The following is a 24,264-nucleotide window of genomic DNA, read 5'->3' on the forward strand; positions in this document are numbered from 1 at the left end:
ACAGCTCTACTCTGCTTCCCTCCCCATTCAGGCCTCCCTCTGCCTCACTTGCTGTGCCTCAAACCTCCGCGTTCTTCTGACTGCCAGCCTGGGCGTTGGCTATACACTTTGCCTGACACGTCTCCTTCCCCCCACTCTTTTCGGGGACCTCCTCTGATCTTCTGAGTCCCAACTTGTGACGCTGTCCCTAACCCTCACCCCCATGGTCTTCCCCAAACACTGCACACCTAACCTTGCTAAGTATGATCACAGCTGTATTTTAGAAGGATCACCGTATCGGTGCTGTAGACATTGGCGGATGATCCGCTAAGGGCTGAGAGAGAGAACATTTGCAGTCTGTTGGCAACCATTCTGGGGAAAGGGGGCCAGGGCGGGGGATGGGAAGAAGGGTTCTTGGCTGGGGGTGGGGACAGTTTCTGAGGTGGACCCCCCCCCCCATAGCCACCAGGGTCAGACTAAAGGAGGCTAGCACCTGTCCAAGGTGGGTTTCGAGAAAGTTTTCCTCTAGACCAGGGGCTTCCTGAGAAGACCTTTGGAAGACCCTTTCAACCCTTTAACTGATTCTGTTATAACTGTGACATCCTTCGGGTTGCTCAGAAGGCAGGAGCTCTAAAAATAGAAAGCCTTATTATTACTGATTAAATCTCTTTCCACCTACAGAATTTTCTGAAAGTAACAAGAAGAGGAAGCCTGAGTCTGTGCCGAAGCATTCAGGGAGCAGAGATGTATTGAGAGGTGATGAGGGAAGGCACAGAGAATGTGAGGCCAGGCAGGTGAGGAGGGGTTGGGGGAAACCCACTGATCAAACACACAGATGGGTAAAGGGACTTTCTGGAGGGTGTGGTGCCTCCCGGGGATGAGCCCCTGAACGTAGAGTTCCCACTGAGGCCATTGCCTGAGCCAATGGAGGACAGCGGGCCTCCAGGTACACCCTGCTGCCCACCCCCACCTCCCCAGGGGGATGCATGAATGCTCCCATGGCTGTGATAGGTGTGCAGCTCACTCCCCCACTCTCCTGCCTCCTGATGCATTTCGTGCCCATGAAGTTGACCTGCAAAGCCCACTACAGCCTTGCAGTTTCCAAGGACGGCATCCACGGCGGCTAAGGACCTATAAAGTCATATGAAGAGATGAGACTGAAGGAGAGAAGATGCAGAAAATACCCTATTTGCACAGTTTATATATTTTTAAAAAATGATCCCCCCAAAGTGAATCAGGGTCAGGTATTACAAACCTGGATTCATCCTGTAGCTCTGCCCTAGAATAATTTAGAATGAAAAAGTCCAAGTTACTTTCCATGTGTCTCCTGTAGGTTCTCTTCATGGCTTAGTTCCGTGGCCTCGGGGCCGTCCCTGGGTGTCCCTATAGGAGCGGCCTTATCGCCACGGACCACACCAGGACTTCACAGTCAGGCTTGAAACCTGGCTCTTCTAATAACCGGCTTGGGCTCTGAAATGGAATTATTCCAAATTGCCATTTGTTCATAGGTTAAAAATGACTGGATAGCAACATTTTCCCGGGGCTCGACATCAGAACTCCTCTGAGTTTCCTTTTCCACACAATGGAGATCATGAATTTGTTGCAGCTTAACGGGTAGAGAGTTTCAGTGTTGCAAGATGAAACGAGTTCTGGAGATTGGTGGCACAGCAGTGTGAATGTACAATGTGGAAATTTAACCAAGTAGACTTTAAAGATCTTGCTTGGTTCTTTAGTGATTGAGGAATCAGGCGGTATCCAGTCCAGCATCTAGGAAGGGTTATGAAAGACTTATAGTTAGAAGGGAGCAGGGACAAGGAGGTTATACTAGGTGATGAGAAGCTTACTTTTTCTTTAGGGGGTGTCAGGGGTTTTATAAGGCAGATCACCTACCCAAGGCTGCTCAGGGGGTTCCTGATTGGCTGGTTTACAATTCTGTCTCTGGTAGAGCAGAAACTGTAATTGAGTTGACTGGGTTTGGTGACATGGGATTAGCATAAGCAACTCCATTTTGAACCTGTCATCAACATGACTGGACTCTGCCCTTAAAAATGGTGAGCTAGTTGGGGCCCCGGGGTTGCTCAGCCAGCTGAGTGTCTGCCTTCAGCTCAGGTCATGATCTTGGGGTCCTGGGCTCCCTGCTCAGCAGGGAGTCGGCATCTCCTCTCCCTCTGCCCTTCCCTCTTATTGTGCTCTCTCTCTCTCTCAAATGAATAGATAAAATCTTTAAAAAAGAAAAAAAAAAAGGTTGACGTGCTAAGTTTTGCTATGTTTTACCACAGCAGAGATAATAGGGGCGCCTGGGTGGCTCAGTCTATAAGGGTCTGCCTTCGGCTCAGGTCGTGATCCCAGGTCCTGGGATCGAGTCCCAAATCGGGCTCCCTGCTCAGCGGGGAGCCTGCCTCTCCCTCTGCCTGCTGCTCCCCCTGCTTGTGTGTGCACTCTCTCTCTGACAAATAAATCTTAAAACAAACAAACAAATCCAGAAATAATAAAGTGGCCCTCACCTCACATTGAAGAAGTGAGTAACTTTGAACAAGTGTGTAACTTTGCACAGCTCCTGTGCACCGCAGACATGCAGCTTGATACATGTTAACTAACTTATTTTCTTTCTTTCTTTCTCTCTCTCTTTCTCTCTTTCTTTCTTGTAGTCTCTTTGCATGGAGCCCAGTGCAGTGCTTGAACTCACAACCCTAGGATCTAGACCTGAGCTGAAACTAGGAGTTTGACATTTAACCCGCTGAGCCACCCAGGCACCCCCAGATAAATGTTAACATTTATTAGTACCGTTAGTCTTGATAGTTTCTGGTTCCCCAAATTGTGATTCTCTATCCCAGGGCTAAAATCAAGCTGTTTCTCTAGGAAAGGGAAGCCCTATAGGGCAGCATCACCTAGCAGAATCTCCAAACACATTCCTCACTGGCATTAGGTTCTCCCTGCGGCTCGAATCTGCATGTCTTTATAATAAGAACAGAGAATGCTCATCTTAATGCAAATGAGCTCACTTGAGCCCGCAAAACTCCAGGGAACGGGTCTAATTATTTTCATCACTTGTCTGAAGTCGCATAGCTAGTAAGTGTCACTCCACATAAAGCCGTTTGTTCCAGAGCCTATGTTCACCCCCAAGTCATGGCCTCCCCCCAGCCCACCATTGCTTTAGAATGTGTAGCTTATGGTCCATTTCGGCAGCGGGTCTCTCTTTACCTGTGGCCGGTGAAACTCCTTAGGTCTTCTTCTCCTGTAATGCCAGCCAGCAGCTCAGATTTGCAGGAAGTGTGTATTTCAGATGTAGGAAGCACACGCCTGGGCGGTGCTCCCATCGGGAGGACTCTGGAAGGGCTCTAGAGGTCACTGGTTATGCATGAGACCACTCGGTTCCAACGTGTCTCCCCTCAGCGCTCTGTGGGGGACCCCTTTCTCCCGGAAGTTCTGTTTAGTAGCTTTGCATGGCTCTTCCTCACCAATTAACTGAAGTAACATAGGCACAGAAGAAGAAATCCTCGAGCAGTGAAGAACAATAGCAAATGAAAAGTAGAGATGTCCTTTCCCTTCCCTCACCTCTGTCTAGTCTCTGGTTCTTCTGCAGGTGATTTCCAGACTTGAACTATCAAAATGCTTTAATGCCTTGCTCTTGGTTTTTCAATTTTAAACAGGGTTTATTGATTTAAGAGAGGAAGACTGTAACTCCTTTGCAGTAACTGTAACCCTCCTAATTTTACTTTTTTGTTGTTCTTCCCCAGCATAATTTTATTTATTTTTTCAAATGTTAAATAATATATTTAAATTTGTATTTCCAAAAGATGATCTTTCTTGACACCTCAACTTCAGATAGTACTTTCTGATTTTGCAAAGTGAGGAATTCACCTCCCAGCACATTTGGATGTCTATCAGCTGTTCTCTTGCTTTTCCATTGCTCATTTGAAATATTTACACTCTGTTCCATAACTATAATTAGGTTTCATATGTTTGCTGTAGATGCTGATTTTACAGATTAAAAATCAACGAGTATTTATGTTATGAATATTTAATCATTATTCTCCCCAGAACCAAGTGGTGTGATTAGACCCATAGAAAGATGTTGTTCTCTCTCTTTTTTAAAGATTTTATTTTTATTTATTTATTTGAGAGAGAGCAAGTATGAACAAGGTGAGGGGCAGAGGGAGAAGCAGACTCCCCATTGAGCAGGGAGCCCGATGCGGGGCTTGATCCCAGGACCCTGGGATCATGCCCTGAGCTGATGGTAGATGCCTAATCGACTGAGCCACCCAGGTGCCCCTAAAGATGTAATTCTCTTATCGAAGGAATTAAACATGGAGGCCATTTGACTGAGGTAGCTGTAATTCTTGGTAGCCTGCCTAATTAAAACCTAAACCAGAGTCAATTCCTATCAATGTACTTCTATCCAAGAAAGCAAAATTTGAGTGCAACCAATCACAGCAGCCAACTATGCTTTCCTAAATATGACAACTGCTTCAGCTTTAGAAGAAATAATTTCCTTGTTTTGCGTATATGTCTGCTCTATAAAACTCTCTCCTCTAGTTCCTGTCTACTGGGTGCCCCTAAGCATTTTAGGCTTGCCACTGGTGGATTCCAACTGATGTCTGCTCAAATAAACTCTTCAAAAATTTAATGGGGGCCCTGGGTGGGTCAGTTGGTTGGGGATCCAACTCTTCATTTCGGCTCAGGTTCTGATCTTAGGGTTGTGAGATTGAGCCCTGTGTTGGGCTCCATGCTGGGTGTGGAACCTGTTTGAGATTCTCTCTTTCCCTTTCCTTCCATGTTCCCCCACCCCAACTCGTGGATGCGCGTGCGCTCTCTCTCTTAGAAAACAAAATTCATGTACCTCAGTTTATCTTTTTAACACTATCTTGTTAAGACTTTCCCATTCAAAGGAGAATGTTCCCAGAATCAATGTCAGGTGGATTCTGTTTTCATACCTTCTGTCCATGCTCAGAACAGTGACACATTTTTATTTTTGTATATTTAGACTTTTTTTTTTATAAAACTTTTTGGTAATTTCATTTTCCCTGATATTCCTAACTACCTTTCCTTCTCATTCACAAACAATGCTATTCTTTTTTTTTTTTGAAAGATTTTATTTATTTATTTGACATAGAGCGAGAATACAAGTAGGCAGAGAGGTGGGCAGAGGGAGAGGAGGAAGCAGGCTCCCCACTGAGCAGAGAGCCCGATGTGGGGCTCGATCCCAGAACCTTGGGATCATGACCTGAGCTGAAGGCAGATCCTTAACCAACTGAGTCCCCCAGGTGCCCCAGTGCTATTCTTTTTAGATCATCCTGCTTCTCACTCCAATTTCTTGTTACAGGAAATTTCCTTGATTTAAAAAAAAAATCAAAATAAAAAATCAAAATCAGCTGAAACACGAAAGTTATGAACACTCCTAGCATGGGTGGGGGCATCCAGGAAGCAGCAAAGCTGTTCCAGGTTTCCCGAATCATAGAAGCAGCATGAAATTCCATGTGGCCTCCTGGAGAAGGAACTGGATCTGGGCTTCGTGTTCTTGTTTGCACATACCACTTAGTTCCTCTGCACCTTGTAAAACAGGGGGAAAAAAATCAGCCTCCATAAAACAATGATGGGCATCATTTTATGGAGCATGTATGAGGTGCTAAGAACAACACTAAGCACTGTGTATATGTTACCTTGGTCCATCTCCAAAACAACCCCATGAGCTAGGGCTAACCATCATTGCAATTTCAGACACAAGGGGCTGAGATTCAGCGAGACTAAGCAATTTCTCAATGTGGTGAGTCGCAGAGGCAAGGCTTGAACCCAGGTGGCCTGACTCCAAAATCCACACTCTCCTGAGCTGTGTTCTGTTTCTGTGAAAGAACATCCCAGCTCCCTTTCCACAATTACTACTTGCCAGTGATCCTGTGAGCGTTTTTTCCATTAAGTATTGATAGTAACTACTTTCAGAGCCATGAATTTTGAGGGAGGACCCTTGACTCTTGAAGACACTCTTCTCAAAGGGGTCTGTCCTATTTTCTTAATGTGCTTGCTTGTTTTCTAGGTCCCCTAGAGAACTGTCACAACAGGATATCAATTCATTTCACTTCCAGGTTACTTTTACTCTCTCTGAGCCCCATGCTCAACTCTCAGATTTCTCTTTGTTTGACTAGAGTATGCTTTCTTTCTTTTTTATTTTTTAACAAGATTTTTATTTATTTATTTGACAGAGAGAGACAGAGAGCGCACACAAGCAGGGGAAGCTACAGGCAGAGGGAGAGGGAGAAGCAGGCTCTCCGCCAAGCAGGGAGCCTATAGGGGTGGGGGCATGATCCCAGGACCCCAGGATCATGACCTGAGCCAAAGGCAGACGCTCAACCGACTGAGACACCCAGAAAAGCTTTCAAATAATCACTATTAAAAGGTTGCTGTGGATGTCAAATGTCTGATCTTCTGCATACAGTCTGATACATGTTGCTTTACAGATAACCAGCTTTGTTTTTTCTAAATGTTTAGGTTTTTATGTATCTTTGACGTTTCGAAGCTCTTACTGGGATATATTTGAGTGGAGGGTTTGATCTGTGGTTTTCGTAAGCTCCAGGCATTGTCCTTCTTCCTTTGTTTTATCATTTTCTCTGTTCTCACTTTTGGGAATGCTCATTAAAAGGATGGTCCACTTACTGAGTTGATCCTTTAAGTCTCAACTTTTTGTCAAAAATTTTCCATCTCTTTGTCCTTCTGATTTACATGGGCTGGAGGTCTTTCTGAATTTGTCCTCCAGTTGTTCTATTAACCTTTTTCTCTTTAGCCGCTGTGTTTGTCATTTCCAGTCTCTTGCTGTCTGGATGTTTTATTTTTACAGTAACTTTTTTTGTTTTATTTGTGTACTATCTCCCTGAATCTTTCTGAACACGGGAATTAGAATTATTTAAAAGGTCTCTTCTGTTTTGTTTTCTCTGGGGTATTTTATTTCTTCATCTAGATTCTTCTGTGATGCTGATTTTTCTCAAATACCTAGTAGTCTTTGGAATTCCACTCCTATTTTTTTGAATGAAGGAGAAAGTTTATTAATCTCTGAAGCCAGCATGAATTTCCTTTGTGGATGTGGAGGCCTGTTTGTTTACCAGGTCTCTCTCCTCAGTGGAAGACAATTAAGGTCATAGACCAAATGTCTGCACTCATGCTAGTTAAAGTCTTAGAGATACAAATATCATATATATAACGGGATAAATCAATGTAAAATTTTGATAAGATTTGGTGAGAAATAGCGGGATTTATGAAGTAGTGTAGTGGGGGGATTTAATTTAGATTGGAGTTTTAGGAACGGATTTGCTGATGAGGCGACATTTATACTGGGTCCAGGAAAATCGGTTGGAGTTGCCTGATAGAGTTGGCATGAGAGCCTTTCAAGCAGCAAGGATAGCGTGGTTAAAGACCCTGGGGCAGAAAGGGTGTGGCATGTTGTAGGCACTGGAAGGACAGCTGGGCATCTATGACACAGTGACAGAGGTCAAAGAATATGAGTTTAGTGTAAAGAAGTAGCCAGGGGCCAGGTCATGGGACCTTAAAGATCAAGTTATGGTAAAGGAAGTTACTTTTCAGTTCAATTATATATCATTGAAGGATTTTAATCATAGGAGTAATACAATCAAATCCACATTTTAAAAAAATCTGGCTATTGTGTGGCTAATGGAATGGAATGGAGGGCTAACAGTGGAAGTGGGGGGAAAAGGAGGTTTTTGTAGTAGTCCAGGCTGAAAAAGATGGAGACCGAGCTTGGTACGTTAAAGGTGAAGAGAAGGGGCGCCTGGCAGCTCAGTTCTTAAGCATCTGCCTTTGGCTCAGGTCATGATCCCAGGGTCCTGTGTTCGAGTTCCACATTGGGCTCCCTGCTCAGCAGAGAGCCTGCTTCTCCCTCTCCCGCTTCCCCTGCTGTGTTCCTCTCTTGCTGTTTCTCTGTTAAATAAATAATCTTAAAAAAAAAAAAAGTAAAGATGAAGAGAAGAAGTGACAGAGTCGGGTGGGGGATGAAGTAAAAGGAGCAGGAGGGGAAGTATCATGACACACATCCAAGAGTCATGGATGACTTACATTGCTGGCTTGAGTAACATGGTGACTAGAGAGGCCATCTGGGGGTGGAAGACCCTGGAAGAAAAGCAATTTGCAGGCAAGATCCCGTGTTTAGTCGGATTATGGCAGGTGTGAGATGATTGTGAGACATCCAAGCATAGAGGTCTCGAGGGCCTGAGAATCCTTGGGTCTAGAGAGGATCGTGCCCAGGAGGCCGAAGGATCAATCTTAACGAGAGAAGACAACAGTTGGTGGTGTTGACTGCTGTCCCATTGTCGAAGAAAAGGTAGCTAAAGCGTATTAATTCAAATCTGAAACAAAGAGGTTTTTGGTGACCTTGGAAGGAGTGGTCTTATCAGAGTGGTGGCCGTGGAGGCAGACTATGTGGACTGAGAAGCAAGTGGAAGGTGAGCAGACTGATGGCGGTGGGGGTTGGGAGGAGGCTGCTTAGCACCTTCGGGAAAGGGAAGAGAGGAGCAAGGGCTAAAGCGAAGTGTAGCATAATACAGATTTCCGCACCAAAATTATTCCCTAGATTATGCCTTGAGAAGGGCAGGAGCCATTTCCTATACTTCTTTCTGTCCCCTAGGCCGGCACAGTGGCTGGAATGTGGGAGATAATCAAACCATGCTTATTGAACCTCCAGGAATATACGAAGCCCTAGAAGGGGAGCCGCTCTAATGCTCCGTGGCAGGGAGAGCCGGCTCAGCACCTGGCCTGCAGTGCATCCCAGACCGTCTGTCAACAGTTGTGACTTGTGTGACGTGCCACCGTCAGCCTGACCTCTTGGGGTTAAACTGCTGAAGGTTCTACCTGAGAAGGAGCAGAAGGCTCCCGTGGGCCTGCTGATAAACCCCAGGCTTGAACAGTCCTCTTGAGATAAGAACAGATGTTTTCTTACGTTTAACGAGTACCTACTACGCCCTGTGTTTTCACGTGTTTTTCTCATCTTTTCACAAGTCTCTCATATTCCCAACCGCCGTTCGCATTTCACAGATGAGAGCATGAAAGCACCGAGAAGGTAAATGTATTTCCTGATGGGCTGTCAGCGGCCGAGTCAGGATTTGAACCCAGGTCTTCTGATTTCAGCGGAGGCACACAGGGCTCTAGGAAGGCATATGGGAAACCCGCAGGATAGAAGAGGAGCAAGACGGGTTTTCATGGTCCAAGGAGCTTGAGAGCTCATCTTTTCAGTGACTTTTGAGGGACATGAAAAGCAGATGGTAATTAAATGCTCACGGGCGGGCGGAAGTGGAGGAGCGAGGAGGGAAGGATAGCGGAAGAGCTTGAGTCATTCACGGGACGAGATCCGGTGGTTGGGCCCCCGAGGGGCTGCACCAAGGGGATGCTCAGAAAACCTTCGTTTTTGGCTCCAACCTTACAACTTTTCCAGGGAGGTGAGGATTCCAGGATTTTTTGTTTGTTTGATTTGCTGTTCCTCAACTATGTGCCTTATAAAATGTATGAAGGGAAGAGGCTGTGACCACTGACGAACCAAGGGCAGAAAACAATACATCCAGAGGAATAAAGAATATTTTGTTAAAATTTTAAAAATATTTTAATTATCTTTCTCCTTGTAAATGTAATCAGTAATAGGAAAACGTAATAGGGAACTCATAAAATATTGGGAATTTTGCAGAAGAAAATAAAAAGCACCTCAAAATTCCATGACCTAGAGTCAGTCATTCTGTGAATTCTGCTGTCTTCCAGTCTAAAGAATATTTTTGAAGAAGTCCAAGGCTCCTTTGAGTTCACATAAAATATTTAAAGGAAACTTAGACGGTCCCTCCTTTTTCCTGCAGGCAGTAACATTGATCTTACATGAACAGGGGAAGAGAAGAGCCTAGTTTTCCTTAAAAATCCCCAGAAAAAGAATATTCTTAGCCATTCATGCTATGACATTCCAGGGGACCCCACATCCTGGTAGAAGGGAACCCTCCAGTTCCAAATATAAACCCTCCTCTTCCTCAGATCCAACTCGTCTCGTCCTGGCAATGGTAGAAATATCGACATAGTCAATAAACCCCAAAATAGCCACTCAATTTGCCCTTGAGGCAACTACTATTTTACAGAAGGAGTGTGAGCCAAAAGAGGAGCTAAAGCCCAGAAGGAAACAGGCTCTTCACCCTGATGATCATCGCAGGACCTCCCTTACACTGATGAACCAGCAGGAGGGAAGAAAAAGGGAATGAAGGTTAAGGAGGAGACAGTTAGGGACCATTGGAAACGGAAGCTCTTTTCACAACAGAATCGTAAAAATGTCTGTGAACAGATGTTCTTGTCTTAAAAAAAAAAAAAAGGCCAAGGATCTCACAGCTGGCCAGGGGTCCGCTGCACCCAAAACCAAAGATAGTAAAACTCCGTGGCAGAAGGCAATGCGGATAAGACACCCAGTCTAGCATCCACGGCACGCGAGAACTCGTGACGCATGAATCCCCTTTCTTGCTGCATCTAATGAGCTTTCCTTGCCCTGGTAGCCTCCTGGGCTGTGCGGCATGTCCTCGGAGGGACAGACGATATGTTAAGAGAGCAGCGAATCTTGATGGTATGGAAATCAATGTTGGCATTGCCCTTCCATTCGCAGTGTGCAGACCCGGGTTCTCCACATCGGCAGGACTCGTGGAGAACGTCGTCAAGCAAGAGGCCATGCCAACCCGAGTTGTAAGAGTTCTCCTTGAAGTCGTTCATCGGTGAGTATGAATAAAACCCATGTCTCTAGCTTTTTGGTAAATTCACGAACTGCTTTTGCCCAGATTTTTGCACATGCTTTTAGCTTTAAAAAAACAGCGGGGGGCTAGCAGGTTAAGTAGCCAGGGGGCATCGTCAACTGCAAGAGTTGCAGACACTCTGGAGATACTCAGGATACACGCCAGCCAGCAGAGCGCAGCCAGGAGAGGCTGGCCGGAGAGGCAGGCATCCCCGGTACTGTTTGCTCGTGCCCTTTGGTGCTTCCTCTGCGTCTGTCTATCCGTCTATCCGTGTTTGCATTTCCTCCACCCCCATCCCTTGTGCATCCCCACCCCCCTTTTCCCATCTGCAGGCTCCCTATTCTTATCAAAAGCTGCTCCTCTTCTCCAGATCATGTAATGCCCGTTACCATAGCACCCGGTACTTCACGTTATTAAGACAATCTCTTTATTAGTAAGCCCGCTCCTCCCAGGATGCCAGGCGCTTCAGAGCCCATTTGACAAGATGATGAACCTGTGTCCTGGGAGGCTTAGGCACTGTCAGGGGGTCAGGACAGACAGGCTCAGAGAGCTTGGACCTCACACCCCACTCGTGGATCGTGCCTCACTGCTTCCTGGGTGACTGGGACGCACAGTCCTGTCTCCTTTTCTTTTCATCACGGACTTGTAATAATTATACATGTTATCATGCTTCACATTTTACAAAAGGCTTTCAAATACATCCCTGCCTTCAATGCTCACAGTGTCCCTGCGAACTAAGAATTTTGTGCTCATTTTAAAGGCTGAAGGAACTGGGAGCTGACGTTCAGGCAATCTGACTGTTCAAGGTCATACAGACATTCAGCACCAATGGCAAAGCTACGGCCACCCCTCTTTCATCGACAGATGGATAGACAGGCACACAGAGAGACAGACGAAACATTCTATGCCTTTTGGGGGCTCAAGAATCATTTGTTGATTTATTGGACTAAATGTGTGCTCTTCTGAATCAAATGTGACGTTACTGACTCACCATCACTGGCTTTGGAGACTATTTTCCCAGAAAGGATTAGCTTCAACAGTTTCTTCTTGTCCCCCACCCCCTTTTTTTTTCTTTTGAGTTCCTAGCAGGTGCTAGGCATGATGGATGGCATGATGGGAGTGTTGGGGGGTACAAGAGTGCCCTGTATCACCTGTATTCCTGGGCAGTGCGGGATGGGTGAAACACACGCTACCCGCAAAGCTATCATCTAGCACAGAGTGTGATAAAAGCCAGTCGTCCATTCACCAACGATTGGTTGCCTACCAGCCATGACCCAGGATTCAATGATGAATAAAAGAGATATGGGCCTTGCTCCTCATGGAGCGTTCTGTCTGCGGAAGGAGACAGGAGTTAAGCAAACAGTTACACAACCGTTGAATTGTAATTGGGATGTGTGCTGGCCAGGGAGAGTGGAGGTAGAACCAGAGCGTGGAGGGGGCAGGGATGGCGGTGTGTGGCACGGAAAGCTTCCTAAGATCCACAGAGGTGGGAGGATATGTCTCACTGCCCCCCACCCCCCCGAGGAAACTGAGGTCCCTGCCTCATCACAATTAGGCCAAGCCCTCAGTGGACATTGAGAAAAGAGCATGAGTTTCAAAGGGCACGGAGGATGGGTTTTTAGTAGCAGGAAGTTCAGTGATATTCATCTGTGGATGTGTTTCGTGTTGAGAAATCTCAGAGGTCCCAAGGCTAAGGTAGATGTCGGTCACGACAGGGAGGTACTCAACACTGGGAGGTGGGGGGGTGGGAGTTTTAAGAGCTGGGAGAGAGAAGGAGATACAGACAGCCATGCCAGGAGAAGTGGGGGAGGGGGAGGAGAGAGAGAGAGAGAGAGAAAGAGAGAGACTTAGCTGGAAGCATCAGGAAGAGGGGGCATGCAGGTGCCCAGAGAAGGACCAGCTAGGACTCAGCTAATGGGGACGGATAGTGGGACGGATGGTGTTGCAGAAGGACAAAGCAGCGTGAGCGAAAGCAGAGAATAAAGGAGGAGGAGTGTGCCCGTGTGTTTGGGGAAGAGCCCGCTGTGCACCTTTCTGGAGACTAGCATGTGCTGAGTCAAGGGGAGGGCTGAAGGTTTGGAAAAGTGGAAGGGGGCCCAGGGTAGATAGCTCCGTGGGCAGGGAGCCGCCGTGAGGAGTATCCAGTCTGGGGAGTCCCCTCCGAGCCATGCGTTAGTAGATTGATCTGTCGGCCATACGCAGGATGGATGGGAGGGAAGGCGGGACCTGCCCCTCCACCCCCCTGCCACGGTCCTCCGGGGCTGCCAGGGCCAAACTGATCCGTAAATGGCACTTCTAACTCCGCCCTCTGCCTCCTTTCCAATAGAAAAGGGGTGATGAATTTTTAGCCCTAATCGTGATTGCTTTTTTAAATTACCTAGCATGGCCGATCCTTCCCTGAAATACAGAAAGGGTGTACCCCTGCCCGTCAAACCGCTGGGAAGTAATGGACGTTCCGGAGCTACTGAGAAGATTAACTGAATTTCCTCCCTTCCTGCTTTAGCTTTTGGTGGTCTGAAGTCCTTGGGGACTGTTTTCTTCCGCTGGGATGTCCTCTCCACCACCCCTGCCTTTTCCACCTTTGATTTCAGAGCCCTTCCAGTCTTGGCTGGCTCAAGCCTGTGAAGGATCTAGACCAGCCGCATCCGCGTGGGTCCGAGGGGGGAGGGGGCAGCATCGGCCTCAGACGGAGGCTTTGATTAGGCGGCACAAAGGCTCCAGTCCTTAAATATCTGTGCCCAGCCTGCTGATGTGTCTGAAATTCCCCCTTAAGAGTCACTGATGTTTGGGCAATTCCAGAAATAACGCTTCTGCTAACAGCTGCCCAGGGTGACGTCACAGGCAGCCAGAAAAGCCTTCCTCTCCCCTCTGGGCCATTGCACCAGGGAACTGCTTCTAGATCTGCCCCTCCCCCACCGTCCTTCTGTCCCTGAAGCCCCAGCTCTAACTGGCCATCCTCTGGGGTTCCTTTTGCCAGCCTGTTCCTCTCCAGCCAGCCCTCTGTATCCTGAAGGCTTTGAGCTCTTTCTCGTCTCTTGGGCCTCCTTTCTCCCAGCTAAGCCCTTCCAAAACCGTAACCACAGGCAAACACCACCTCTCTCCTACCTCACTCCTCCCTCACCCCTGACCTCCACCCATTTTCCAGAACCTTCCTCTGACCAGAGCCTTGGCCTCCTGCTTGCTGGGGACAGAGGTTTGGACAGTTCAAGGATTGCATCTTCAAGGTGAAAGGTGGTAGGGGGAACACAGCATTTAGAGTCAAAAGAATTTCCTATGCTTGACTCCACTGCTTGTACTAAGCATGACTTCAGGAGCTTGGGCTGTGACATTAATGTCACAACATGAATGTTGGCTTTATGGAGTAACCAGGAGGCGCCAATGAGTAATCTCGAACCCGGCAACCTGGCGTGCATACTCCAGTAAGATCTGGTCTTCTCTAGATACCATTCCACAAAGCTCTGATTCTTAAATGTCACTGCCTATGGGAATTACCTGGGGAGCTTGTTAAAGACCCTCATGCAGAGGCCCTCTCTAGCCCCAAAGACTCTGAATCAGAGGCAGGCCCCAGAAGTCTCTGGGTTTAACAAGCTTCCCGGTTGAGTCTCGTGCAAATGGTATGGACCTCTGAGCCGCTCTGCTGCGGGGGTAAATGTCTCCTATCCCGACTTCCTCCACTCCTTCTCTTTGGTGTCCCAGGGTTGGTACCAGCTAAAGTGGGCCTGGTATCGCTTCCGAGGCTACTCTAATGCACTACGTACCGAGATCTCTCAAACTCTCTCTGACGTTGCTAAACATGGACTTTAAGACCTTCCTTATGCCCCACCTCTGCCCCTGATCAACTCTCCATCTGCCTTTAGCCATTTCTAATCATTTTTGCTCTTCGGCAGTTACCTAAATGCTGGTGGTTTATGCAGCTCTCGCTCAATGCCTTCTGGAACTAAATGCTTTCTGGCCTTTTGGGATTAGCTGCCTGGAAATAGAGTTAGTTATACAGGGTTCGGCTTTTGGCAGTAAGAGAACTATGTCTTGGCTGAACACTAACTCAAAAGGCCTTCCCCGTTAGAGAGAAAATCGTGACAGCGAGATAAATTCTCATGTCCTAATATCCAACATCCTTTCCCACTGCAGCCCCCTTGGGTTTGCTTTTAGTAATATTTCATACCTGCTTATAAATAAGCTATAAAAGCATGCTGTAGACGGTCAGGTGTTAGGCACAGGGGAAATTTCATTACTGTTGCTTATACAGTTGCGGGACCTTCCTCTGATGTGAATTCCCGAGAACAGAATGAGTTCAGTTTTGCTTCTGCTCTCCTTTGTGGCACCTAGACCCTCAGTGGCTCTTCTGAGGGGACAAGATAGAGGTTTTGTTGCCCTACGGAGCCCATGGCCAGGTGCTCGTACAAGCAAACCCCGTCCACTATAACGGACACTTGCCCTTATATAAATTTAGCCCTGTAAGTGGTGGGGCCTTTGCACTGCGTTGGGGTCCTGGTGAGTTTCCTGGCGTCCCTGCCTGTCCCACCCCGCCCAGCCGCCAGCAATGATAACCTGCCGCCCGAGGTCACTGGAGGGTATATTTAGAGCCTCTTCCCCAAGAGTGAGCTGGGTCTGAAAATAGATCGCTTGGCCTGTGTGTGTGTTTGGGTCACAGCCTCTAAATCTACACCTTGAATATATGCGGCCTCTGGCCAGCCCGATGGATGTCTGTTCAGCAGAATAGGAGTACCAGGGACCTGGTCTTGGGGGCTGGGCTCTACTCCAGGATGTCGTCTTCCCTCTACGGGACTTGAGCAGGCCTTCCCGAGGTCTGGTGCTGACATCCACCTCTGTGGCTGTGAACCCTTGGATCTGGACCCAGTCTGGATTAGAGTGTCCCATATTTGAAGTGCTGGCCTCTCTCTAGAAGAGACCAGATGTTTCCCTCTGGTCTCAGCTCTGTGTGATCACAGTTGCTCTGTATCCTGAGAGCCCCCATGTACTTTGCAGCTGTGGTCGAGTTGTTTACGACAGGGAGCATTTTATGACCGTCATTTGGGAACCAAGAGATGGAGGCGTCTCTGTAACTGTTCTTTCCACCTTGAACATGTTATGACAACATTTTGTAGTTTGGAGTTAAGGGCAGTTGAAAATTACCCTTAAGCTTGTAGCTTATAGGTTCGTGAGAGCAGGGATAGAGCCTGTCTGGTTCATAGTTGTCCTCGTAGCATCCATTCAATAAGCATTTATTAAGCACTCACTGTGTACAAAGCAAAATGTTAGATTCTTTGAAACTATAAAGATGAATAAGAAGTTGTCCCTATATTCAAGAAGAAGGTCCTAGTTTAATAAGTAATTATGATACAAAGGGAAATTAAACTGGTGCCATAATAAATATTTAAGCAAGTTTTTTGGAGGACAGTGGAAGCACTAGCCATCATTAAGGGAAGATTGACAGAGGAGACGGCCTTGAGGTAGTGCCTTTAATGAATAATGGCAGAGGGGATGGGGAGTGAGTGAGTATGTCACACACAGTCCCAGCAAACCTCAAATCAGTATATGCTAAATCCACGCAGCGGATGGCCTCAGCCACCACCTCTCCTGCTAAGCAAGAGCTTCTTGGGTCCATGTGTCCCAACTGTGTGTCCCAGCAAATGGGTGAAGTGGATCTTGCCATTTCCTTGGAATTATCCCAGGAAGCTGATGGCTCCTTCTTAGCCTCCTATTAAAGGAAGGTTTTCTTTCCTTAAGTCAGTAGTTCCCAAAGTCATCTAGCTGGGCGTTAGGAGCACCGGGGGTTTTTAGCCCTTCTTAAACCCAGACCACAACCCCAAACCAGTGACATAATCTCTAGAGGTGGAAAAGGCTTCTGTAATTTTTTTAAGCTTCCGGGTAACTGTAAATTTGGGAACAATTCCCTTAGGGAAAGTTTAAGTCGTCTTGTTTCACTATTGACTGGAGCCACTGGCCATGATACAAACACGACTGGTTGCTAAGCCACGGAGGACACCTTGTAGATAAAGCATGTGTCTTTGAACACCCTTTAGGCCTTATGGAAACGGCCCAGGTTTGGGGGATGGCTGAGATGGTCTTCATTTAGAGCTAATCACTCTTTCCGAATCAGACACCTCATTTCCATCCTCAGAGGCTCTCAGTCCCCAAGACGCATATATTGTCCCAATGCCCATATCAAGCCTGTCCGTACAGGAGTGTATGACTCCATAAGAAGGAGTCCATGAAAATGAAAATGAGATTGTAAGAACTGTTGGCACCTAGGAACACTCACCTCCTCGAGTCTGGTACCCTGGGCTGACATCAGGAGAGGCTAGCTTAATCCACAAATGTCCACTCATTCACACATCATGCAGTTACTGGGTTTCTGTGATGTGTTAGACACTGTTGTAAATGCTGCCGGGGCCTCAAAATGACTCGGACCCAGTTGCCAGTTATTTTGGTTAACCTATTCCTGCCTAGGGAGGGGACTTTTCAGATGCGTTCAGGAGAACCATAGAAGAAGGAACGTGATGAGAAACATAAGAATGGTCCCAGCTACAGGCTGTGGGAATCCAGGAGAGAGTGGTTCCAACGGAGGGCCATTGAGAAGTGCCCATGAGAACGGTCGGGGGAAGGGGGGTATTTGGACAGAGAACGGGAAGAGGGGAGGGCTTTTCTGAGCGGAGGAGCAGAGGGAACACAAAGATGGATTAGTGGGGTGGCAGCCCTGGGAAACAGTGAGTTATCTGAATCTGCCCAGCATGTGAAGGGGACACAAAGCCAGGCAGGGAAGTTTCCAGCAGTACACCGCTGACCCGGCCCGTCGGACACAGAATCAGGGGTGAGACAGTGGCACTGTGGAACTCTTGGAAGCCAGGTCATCTGTGGGGGAGACCTGAACATCGTACTCCCCAGCTTCTGGCGTGCACTGAGCTCGTTCCCTCCTCGGTGCTCTTAGACCCACTGTTCCCTGTGCCTGGTCCATGCTCCCCCCACCGCTTCCTTTCCCCCCAACTGTATCTTATTCTTTCTTTAGATCTGAGTATAACTGTCATTTCCTCCAAGAATTCTCCCTGACCTTTCAATTTAAATTAGATTTCCCTGCTATGGTCTCTCATCTCATCCAATTATTTTCCTCCCATCGCACTTATCATGGCTGCTAACGGTACATTTATATCTGTGACTATTTGTTTGCTCTCCAGCGCCTCCGTCAGACTGCACAAGCTCTGTGAGGTCAACGACTTGATCTTGTCTCTTAGTGCTCCCCCAGGGACTGACAGGTGAAAGGCTCTCAGCAAGTGGTGGCTGAATGATACGTGAATGAATGAGTGACAGTGAGGAGAAAAAAAGGATATGTAAGACCCTTCTGTCCCATAACACATGTAATAGAAATACATCATTAATAAGGGAAGGGTCAAGGTCTCGTGAAGGACACTCTGGCTGGGTGTCAGAGTTGGGGGTCTGGTTTTATACTCATTTCTGTCACTTCCTAGTCATGAGATCACATCTGCAATCTGACCGGTTAGTGCGGCTCTCTTTCCTTCTCTGACTTCACAGCCCTGGACTCAAATTGCTCATTTATCAGATAGGGTCATAGAGTATGCCCTGTTTAATAGTTGGGAAAACACACTGAGACTTTATATACTATTGGGCAGGTGAAGGACTACACAAAGGTAACAGTATTAATTGGTGCCATCAGCTTAGAGGTATTTGCCTCTCCATTTTATATCGAATAAATGGCTTTGGTTTTTTATTCATGTTTACTGCAAAATATTCTTTTTTATTGCCATTGTTCACACACACACACACACACACACACACACCACACACACACACACACACACACACACACAGACCAGTGGTAAAGCTATATCCTTTTATTACCAGGGTGAACCTAAGATATGCAGAGTCTGTGTCAAACATCCTAGTGAAAACAGATGCCCTTTTCATTTACTCAAAGGCACTAATGGCTTTAATAAAAGCAGAACGTATCACTTAAGAGGAATAGATAATTAGCCTTGACAAGCAGTGAGCTCAGAATTCTTATGAATGAATTAGCTAATTCCCACCATGGACACTGAGCATTTGGTTTTTCATCCGACATCCTAATGAGAAGCCAGTAACAGCTGGGGGCAGAGGAGTGACTGAAGTCGGTGGGGTTGTCTGGGAAGGGCTTAGGTCAGGCGAATGTTGTTATATCAGTAACGGTCTTAGGACACCGCGGTGCCAGCCAAAAATGTGGATTAGAAAGAAAAGCCACACTTGTATTTCTTTTACTTCAGACAAAGTGTATGGCTTGTTATGAAAGGTGCCACAAGGAAATCATGCTGGGGTATTTTGCTATAAGCATATCAAGGATTTTTTTAAATGCAAAAATATTTATTGAGCACCTACTGTGTTCCAGCCTTTAGGCAGGAGAACAATTTATGTGGGGATGCAGGTCGGGTTGGGGAAATAACAATGGACATAACAATGAACCACAAGTTGGGATGAACCAAGCTGCGCTCCCACAGTGAGCAAAATAGCCAGACCGGAAGGGACCATTGGAGAAAGGGAAGAAAAAACCACAAACAGACAAACATGAAGATATTACTTCCTTGTATCTGTTTAGAACTTTGGTGTGTACAACAAACAGAACTCCCAAGCCAAGCCAAAACCCACGCAGTCCCCTCATCCCATTGGATCATGAAGCAAAAACAAAACCCAGAAACCTTAGCCAGCTGAGTGGTGTGGGTGTTCCCCTCCCCCGGGGAGTAAATGAGCTTGGCCAGGGTCACACAGCTGGAGGTGCTGGGCCTTACTTAGGACTTCTATTGTAGAGCACTTTCCTCCTGATGGAGCTTAAAAGGTAGGTTGAGACAAGACAGTGGGGCCTTTCCCTACCAGGCTAAGGCTTTTGGTCTTTATGCTGTGAGCAGAAGTGGTCAGGGTCACCTAACTTAGCAAAAGGGGAAGAAAGTAGAGCCTACCACTCACTGCTGACAAACCATCTTGACCTTGACCTTGAATAAGGCTCTAAGGAGAGCTTTTTACAGGATGGCTTTTGAGTACTTGGAAGAGCCCTTGCCAGCACTGGTCCACCAGGAAGTCCGTTGTGCTGGAATACCTCATTTCTTTCTCAGACAGACATACAAAATGGTAGTTTGTGCTTTAGTAAGACTTCAGATGCTTCTGGCGGGGGGGGGGGAATGGACAGTTATGGAATTGGGGGCTGGATTCATTTGCTTTTAATTTTCAAATTGAAGGGGATTTTGGAACTCACCTAGCCCTTTTCTATCATTCTACCAATGAGTAAAAAGGGGGAAATGACTTGCTAAAAGTCACATCAGCATCATCATCATCAAAATGGCTTGTACCCATTGAGAATTAATTATGTATCTGCCACCTTCTAAGTGATTAACACGTGTGGACTGAATCACAAGGCTATGGGGTCGCTGATGCCCAGGGACACTCAGTGCCTGAGTGAGGCTCGTAGCAATGGAACTGGGATTTGTACCCAGCAACGCTGGCTTCTGACTGGTTTCCTCTGCAGACACAGCCTCTTCCGGCCACACAACGAGTGTTTTATGAGCCAAGTGTCCATGGTCCTATAATTGGATGGCACGTTGGTATGCCCTAGGACATCCTTGCTATGTCCTTTTCAGTATTTTTGTCCCTAAGTTAGAGAAAATATGGGAGGAGGGTGTCAGGTCTTCAGAAGTGTCGAAATGGGGGGGAGGAATAACATGCACTGGATGGAAGAGACATGAACCCCAGAAGACTTGGAGTGATGAGTGAGCCCAAATGCAGGGAGGCAAACAGTCCCCGCGTATTCTGCAAGGTCCACATCTAATGCCCGTTCTCAACGGAGCTTCTGAGGCCACCCCCCAACCAAGGAAGCCCCGGGCACACCAGGCCTTTGCAATGCTAGCCTGCCTGCCTCTTTCTTCCTCCTTCCTGACCGACTGGCTCTGATCCCCATCTGGGCCCCTTCCTCCCGCATCATATGGACTCTGTTCCCGTCTCTGGGTCTTTACTCTTAGTTTTTTGCTGGGTTCTCTTAGCACTTGAATCTTGGGGCCTTGAGTTGCCTTGCCTCCCTCCGCGTGCCGCGCCACATCAAGGGCAAAACTCTCATCCTGTCCCAGCCCCTCAGAACTCAGCCCATGACCGCGGTGGGTCTGCTGACGGCACCTGCGTTGCCCTGCGGACCCAGACACCAGGTGGAGGAGATCGGGGTCATAGCTGAAATAATGTATTCAGGTCTGGCCAACTCCCTTCCCCTCCCTGAGGGTCTCCAGAAATTGAAGCATATTCCTAGAAAAAGAACAGATTGTCGATGGACTCGAATGATTGGTGGTACATGGGCAAGTTGAACGAGGCCAGGGCGCCCCGAGAAGTAGATTGCGGACACTGGAGATTTTTCTGTGAATTCGAAGAACCCTGGGGGCTCCTCTTATGTGACCCTAGAGCCTGTTGGCAGAAGCTACAGAAAAGAGGTAGACGTCATTTCAGTTAAAAAACTTTCTTATGGCAAGAGCTCTCTGGAAATGGAATGGGATAGTAGTGAGCCTCCCATGGCTGGAGGTGTCCAAGGATAGGCCCACAGTGTGTTGTCAGGAAAGCTGTATAACAGATCCGCACATCAAAGGGATACCTGGACTCTGATATGTAGCTGGGTTCCAGCCTAGAGAGTCTCTGGCTCAGTGAGGACTCAGTGGTGCCTTCTGAGGGGAGCCGGATGGGATACAAGGGCCGGATGACCGCGGTGTGTCGGGCGAAGGCATCCCTCCAGTGAATGGCCACCGCCACCAGGAGCCCACACGTCCTCCCTGCTCGCACGTCTTCCCTGTGAATGCCCCGGGGCTGCACTTGTCAGGCTGCTTCTGTTAGAGCGCAAACGCCACCGGCCCCAGAGCAGGAGAGGCCCACCGCACACGCGAGGGAGGCTGCAGCTTAGTGTTCCACAGCTGGCGCCCGAGTCTCCCCCTTCTCCAATCTTGTGCCCAGGAAGGGGCTCTGTTCTCTCTAGGCCCTCACCCCTGCCCCCCTGCAGGAAAACAAAAACCCAGTGCAGAGGACGGACTGGAGCCCGAGTGCAAAAACGCATGTGCCCAGCACCCCATCAATGTGCGTGGGTGCCAATCATGGAGGAGCGCCCCCCGCCCCCCCCTGCCCCGCCAGCGTCCCCCGGCCCCTGCCCCCGCCGCCCCTCCCCGGCTCCCGACCTCCGGGGGGCGGTCACGCCGCGCCGTGGGCTTCCGGGACGCGGGGCCCGCCGCCGGCAGCGCCCCCGGGGAGGCGCGGAGCCGGCGGAGCGCACGCGGCGGCCCAGCCCCGAGTGAATCAAAGCAACAGGAGCCCGTGCGCGGCGGGGCGCGGCGGCGGCGCCGTGCGTGGTAACTGACAGGCACCAGCTGCCGCGCCGCCCGGACGCGCGATGTGGCCGCTCCGAGCGAGGGGCAGATTCCAGACTAATCCCGGGGGGCCGGCCCAGCCCGAGCTGCCCGGGCTGCGAGGAAGCGATGAGCGCTCCCGTTAGCCCGAGTTGAAGGCAGCCCCGGCGGCGCGCGGGAGCCCGGGAGGCCGCGCTCTTCGGCAGACGCTCGGGAGAGGAACATGAACTGAAGAGGAAACATGTACGGGAATTATTCTCACTTCATGAAGTTTCCCACAGGCTTCGGCGGTGAGTCCGGCGCCGGGGCTGCCCCGGGGTCGGGGGTGGGGGGTGGGGGGGAGCCGCGACCCGCGGGCACGCGGCTGCCAGTGAATTAGGAGGAGGGCAGGGGTGTTCGTCCGCCCTGGTCGTGTGTTTCCGCGGAGTGGGTCTGTGCGTGCAGGGGAGAGGGAGGGAGAGGGGGTGGTCGGAGGCGAGGATCGGTGCACAGCCGCAGGAGCGAGCAGAAGAGCGGGCGTGCAGACGCCCCGCGGAGCGTCCCAGCCACCTGCCCGGGAATGGGTCGGAGACCCGGCGGAGCGCGAGCGTTGTTAGAACCCAGTGTGTGTGCGCGGGTGGGCGATGTGGCCGAGTCAGAGGGTATCCCTGGGACGTAACCTATTATCCAACTTGTAAGGAGAAAAATGTGGTGAAAAAGGCTTTTTGCCTCTCTACTAAGAGCCCCTGCCATACTTGGTCACAAGGGCATGCTTGTTTTATTGAAACGCAGATCTCCCTACAGTCGGATTTTTAAAAAAGAAAACGGAGCTCTTGAATTTGCCACCCTGTTTTCCTTCCTCTGTTGTCTTCCCTTTTGATTTGCTAATAGCCTCGCGCCCCCTCCCTGCTGCTTTCCACTGCCGGGGTCCCTGCTGGCAGTTCTGTTCGGAGGGTGGAGGGTCGGATCAGGGTGCGGGAGTCTGCGCTCCCGGGACTGGCAGGCGGAAGGTCCAAGTCCCCAAGCCCGGGAGGGCAGCCCCGGCTCACTTTTCAGGGGCCGCCTTCCGTGGGACTCAAGGCTCCCTCGATTCAGTGGCAGAAGCAGTTCAGCCGTCCAGCTTTGAATAAATGGAACCAACAGCTGACCGACTGGCCTGTCACTTGTCAGCTGGTGGCACGAAGCTTGTGCTCTTGGGAGCCAAAGAGGAGCTTTTGCCCTGCGGATGCTGGCAGCCAGGACAAAGCAGAAATTCTTGTTAGGTCTTGAGAACTGAAAAGTCCCTGCTCTCCCGACCTCCTGTGTGGACAGATAGGCAATTCATCCCAGGGCTGGGGGGGTGTGGGGGGTGGGTACAGCTTGCCTCCTTGGCTGTGCAGAGCCCTCTGTGAGGCGTGGAGGGACTTTGCAAGGTGGCCATGGTCCCTGCCGGTGTTGTGTTGGGCTAGGGGACTTGCTTTTTCATTCAGGGTGCCTTGGGGAGTTTTTGAGCCAAGTGTGGTATTAGGTTCTGGGAAGACAGATGTGAATGAGACGCAGGCTCTGCCACTTGTGCAGAGCAGGCTTATCACACAGGCATACTGTCATATTTCCGGCTCTGTGTGCTTTGGGGTGCAGGAGGAGGCTGTTGCTGGGACTCAAGAGGTGGGGGGCCATGGATGTGTCCCTGGAAGAGGGGATGTTGAAGTCATTGGGGCCAGTCTCATGCTATGACCCAGTGAGAGTGGTGGCCAAGGCCATGACCGGGACATCTGATCTCGTTTATAGTTGGGTCCTGGGTGTGAAAAGCCTTCTCAGCTCCCGTCTTGGACCCATTAACAGTCGAGACACTTTTTTCTTTTCCCTCTGAATTCAGTTGTCTGAAGTCAGAGGGATGTGCTTGTCCTCGAGGTCTTAGATCTCCCAAGGTCTGGGAGGCTGGGGCTTCATGAATGCCATGGAGACCCTCTGAGCCAGTGGGAGTGAAACAGGGTTGAGGGTGGAAAGATCCTGGGAGAGAGCTAAGAGCAAGGTTGGATAAAGGTCTAGCGCCAAATTCAACCGGGGCCGCCTGCTGCAATCTCGAAATGTTAGTCTGCTCAGGGACTTCGAAGACCATCTTGGACCTCTCATTTTTGGAGTGGAAATGGAGGCCTCAACAAGGCAGGGGCCAGTCTAAGGCTACATGGGCTTGAATGGGAGAGAACCTTCCAGAAAACCCCTGACTCAAACTTAGA

General features: G+C 49.0%; 1 protein-coding gene across 7 annotated transcripts in view; it reads left to right on the top strand.

Annotated features, from left to right (window-relative positions):
* Nucleotides 1–24,264, top strand: part of RXRG (retinoid X receptor gamma) — a 205,893-nt gene that overhangs the window by 146,865 nt on the left and 34,764 nt on the right. For 3 of the 7 annotated variants that reach the window (XM_082702290.1, XM_082702291.1, XM_082702292.1), the window contains 2 exons: nucleotides 661–773; nucleotides 10,601–10,706. Coding sequence is in view for 2 of the 7 variants with exons in the window: in XM_082702289.1 (XP_082558415.1) it covers nucleotides 22,311–22,359 (49 nt within the window). In the remaining 5 variants the exon portion in view is untranslated. Of the gene's footprint in view, nucleotides 1–660; nucleotides 774–10,600; nucleotides 10,707–21,973; nucleotides 22,360–24,264 lie in introns of those variants that run through there. The other 4 variants (XM_082702293.1, XM_082702294.1, XM_082702289.1 and 1 more) reach the window with 2 other exon arrangements.

The sequence above is a fragment of the Mustela nivalis genome (genome assembly GCF_964662115.1).
Source record: "Mustela nivalis genome assembly, chromosome: 16".
NCBI classification, from domain to species: domain Eukaryota; kingdom Metazoa; phylum Chordata; class Mammalia; order Carnivora; family Mustelidae; genus Mustela; species Mustela nivalis.